This window comes from Eulemur rufifrons, chromosome 10, assembly GCF_041146395.1.
Source record: "Eulemur rufifrons isolate Redbay chromosome 10, OSU_ERuf_1, whole genome shotgun sequence".
Taxonomy (NCBI): Eukaryota; Metazoa; Chordata; class Mammalia; order Primates; family Lemuridae; genus Eulemur; species Eulemur rufifrons.
The window spans coordinates 3,594,983-3,598,650 of record NC_090992.1 but is presented as its reverse complement, the minus strand read 5'-3'; the positions used below and the strand labels follow the sequence as shown (position 1 = coordinate 3,598,650).

General features: G+C 47.1%; 1 protein-coding gene across 1 annotated transcript; it reads left to right on the top strand.

Annotated features, from left to right (window-relative positions):
* Nucleotides 1-303: 303 nt before the first annotated feature.
* IL9 (interleukin 9) lies at nt 304-3,380 on the top strand. The gene is made up of 5 exons (XM_069484458.1): nt 304-417; nt 532-567; nt 652-684; nt 1,926-2,057; nt 3,261-3,380. The coding sequence occupies exons 1-5, from the start codon at nt 304-306 to the stop codon at nt 3,378-3,380; spliced, it is 435 nt and encodes a 144-aa protein (XP_069340559.1).
* Nucleotides 3,381-3,668: the final 288 nt, after the last annotated feature.

The window sequence follows — 3,668 nt, the reverse complement described above, 5'->3', positions numbered from 1 at the left end:
AATCCCTGCCTTAAAAAAAAAATTATGGTTTTTAGATCTTTAACTTTTCCTTTAGCCTTTCAGTACCCAAATTGCTGAAGAGCATCTTTTCTGGGGAATGATATTTCCTGGCATGACATAGTCTTCGTCAAGTGACTCAGTTTGATTTTTTGTTTTTCAATATCAAGTGGCCCCAACTTACAGAGAAAAAGTGGGCCCTTGGTATCGGTTTGATGTCAGGGTTTTCCCAGGTTTGAAAGGGAGCTTTAAATACGACCAGGTCTGAAGGCATCAGCAGGTCGAGCTCTAGTCGTCCCCGTCAAGATGCTCCTCGCTGCCATCCTCGCCTCTGCCCTGCTCCTCTGCACCGCGGACGGCCAGAGGTGTTCGACCTTGACAGGGATCCTGGACGTCAACTTCCTCATCAACAAGCTGCAGGTAGGCTGCACGGGGGGCCGCGGTGCCAGCTACTGGCGATGTAAGCGAGCTCCAGGTAGGAGCATGGAAAAACGCACCACTCATTATGGGTTCTCACCTCTCTACCTGCTTTAGAAAGATCCGCCTTCAAAATGCAACTGCAGCGCCAACGTGAGTGAATGCTCTTTTAAGAACTTTCCAAACTAACTTTAATTTTCACGTCTGGAATCTCACTCTGAAATCTCTCTTTTGCAGGTGACCAGCTGTTTGTGTCTGCCCATCCCTTCTGTAAGTACATGGAGAGAATATCATCTTGATCCTTTTTTTTGTTTTTAAGTAATAATAAACTGATGTATTTGATATTTAAAATTAGAAATTGTTACTTAATTACGATTAGTACAGATTAGAATTTGCTTTTAAAACTGGGCTCTTACAATTCTGTACTAAATTTCTTCGTATTTAGTTAGCTTTATGGCCCTTGAGAAGTTTGAACACTCTTCAATACTTAAAAAAGGATCTCGAATATCTTTTTAGATGAGTGGCTGTGTGCACAATTAAATCAAACCAGAACCAAGAATGTAGTCATTGATGTAGCTCCTATCGTATTGCTTATAACTCATTTGCCAATGACTCTAGTGTTGTGAAACAATGTAAATAAGATGACAACGCTTTATCTTTCATCTTGCATAAACTATCTGTGTGCTATACCTCCTCCTTCCTCCCCTCCCTCCCTCTGTCCCTCCCTCCCCGGTGTCTACCTAGCTGACTAGGGCAGCTGCTGTGTGGTTTGCATGCTGCACTCCGGGCAGAGAGATTGCCTAAAGTTGTGGGTGGAGGCAAAGCCCCGAGGGAGCCACTGCTACTCTGGCAGGAAAGAAGGGTGGCAGGAATGCTCTGATTCCTAATGCAAACTCCTGGTTATGGTGAGGAGGAAGTGCTTATCCAAGGCACACACTGTGTGCAGTGTTTCACTCTCAAGCCACGCCTGGGAGAATCTGAGCCTCGCACTCCAGTGGCCGTGAGACGTTACACCCATGGCAGTCCAGCACTGGATGAGAAGAGGCTAGGGCGTCTTCTGGAGTGCAAGCGTGCGCCACGCAGCCCTAGCCCAGCATTCCCCCGACCCCCCGCCCGGTTTGCGGTCCCTATTCTAGCCGCTTCAGCTGGCACAGCCCATCAGAAAGGCTTTTCCTCTCTCTGTACTTCCCAACTCGCTCTTGCAAGACCTGGAGCTGGGGAGCACTGTCTACACAGGAGACTCAGAGCTAGCCGTTCTCCAGGGCCCCACAGGCCTCGTGCTTCCTGGATGGAACACACTGGAAATCTCCAGGGACTGTCCCTATGGGAAAGTGGGCTTCACCTTGAAAAATTGATTATTTTCTAGACTGGCAAGGGATGTATCTGATAACATAATGCAAGTTCAAGTTACCTTGGTTAAATTAAAATAGTCTCTATAGAACACGCTTAGTGATTTATTCTCAAACCTGTCCTTGGAGTGTTTCTTCTAATAAATGCTTATGACTTACCAGGACGACTGCACCCGACCATGCTTCCGAGAGGGGCTGTCACAGCTGACCAACACCACGGTGCAGACAAGACACCCACTGGTTTTCAGTCGGGTGAAAAAAGCAGTTGAAGTCCTAAAGCACAACAAGTGCCCGGTGAGTTTGTTTTCCTGTGTGATATATCCTGGTTGGTGATTTCTATGGGGGTGTTGATGCTAGCCCTGCTTGAGTGAGAAAGGATGATAAAGCTGGAATTGATAGTTCAAGGTCGATAAGGGACATCTAAGAAATTTAATCAGAAACAATAGAATTTAAGTGAGATAGGCCATTGTTCCCTCTCGTTTTAAAAAATATTCACACAGACAGGGCCATTTACATCTTTCTGAATAATGGGAGAATCCATTCTGATTGTAACTAGGAGCTACAATCTAGAGAATCAGGGCTATAGCTCCCACAACACCAAATTATCCTAGAGATTCAATTTGCTAACCGAAGGGATACTGTGGCCTTTAGTTAAAGGAGACTTTTTTTAGTTGGTGAAGGAGGTGCTGAAAGGCAAAGTGCCCAGGTCAAGGTGCAAGCCTGCCACTTGCCTTCAGTGCCCCTCGGCACACAATCTTCTTCCGCATGTCCCCTGTCCCCTCCGCATGTCCCCTGTCCCCTGGAGGGAAGTGGCAGAGGGCGTGCTGAGACCGGGTGGGGTGACCTCCCCGCCAGCCTTGGGAATTAGCATCTCCACTGAGATCACGGAGCGGTGAAGGCCCTGAGCCCCGCTATTTAGCTGCTATGTTTCTACCATCGACAGCATTCAGTTCTAACCCTTCATGTAGAGTTTTTCATTGAACGTAGGGACAATTCGATTTATTACTTTAAAGAGGAGAAAACTGATGCTCGGTGAAGTTAACTTCTTTGCCTAAGGCTGCATACTTCATAAGTGGCAGAGTTGAGATTTGAACTTAGGTCTATGTGACCCCAAAGTCCCGCTCTTAGCTACTGTGCTATACAATGACCTTGGAGGGGCAACTGGAAAGGCTAATGATGCAATTTTATGCCTCAAGGAGTCCCCAGGAAAGGTTTTCTCTAACTGGAAATTTAGGGTCACTTGATAGGTGTCTAAGTGTGTGTGTGTGTGTGTGTGTGCGTGTGACAGACCCCTGGAATCCCGCCACCATGCCAGCCACCCACTCTGTCTTCACGCAGCGCGGGAGAGCCTGGACTATCCCACCTCCCACTCTAGGGCTCGGGCCCCCGCTCTGCCCATCCCGCACCTCCGTCCCCCTACTCGGGGCAGGTGGCTCCTGGGCTGCTGGGTCCACACCGTGTGAGTCACTCTGTCCTTGTCAACTCTCATCCCCGCAGTTCTTTTCCTGTGACCAGCCCTGCAACCAAACCACAGCTGGCAACACGGTGACATTCCTGACGAGTCTCCTGGAAGTTTTCCAGAAAGAAAAGATGAGAGGGATGAAAGGAAAAGCATGAAGATGAAGTATTTTTTATTCTATTTATTGAATTTAAAAAGCTTTCTCTTTAAGCTGTTGTAATTAAAATATCAAGTAAGCTACTATAAATTATAATCAGTTGCGGTCATTTGTTTAAAATTCTACGCCTTTATTTTGGAGTAAATAAATATGGGGGGAAAAAGAGCACAAGCTGGTCTCCAGGTTTATTCAGGCCTTGCTGTTCGGAACAAAGAAAGTCACAGACTCTGTGGAGGGGAAGAAGGAATCGGAGCCTCCCCTGGCAGGAATAAGACTCCCGATCCTCAGT

Excerpts from the sequence above, each read along its gene's own strand:
- IL9 (XM_069484458.1), top strand. The coding sequence starts at position 304 with ATGCTCCTCGCTGCCATCCTCGCCTCTGCCCTGCTCCTCTGCACCGCG. Across the intron at positions 418-531 it reads TCCTCATCAACAAGCTGCAG|AAAGATCCGCCTTCAAAATG; the intron begins GTAGGCTGCACG and ends TACCTGCTTTAG. Across the intron at positions 568-651 it reads AATGCAACTGCAGCGCCAAC|GTGACCAGCTGTTTGTGTCT; the intron begins GTGAGTGAATGC and ends TCTCTTTTGCAG.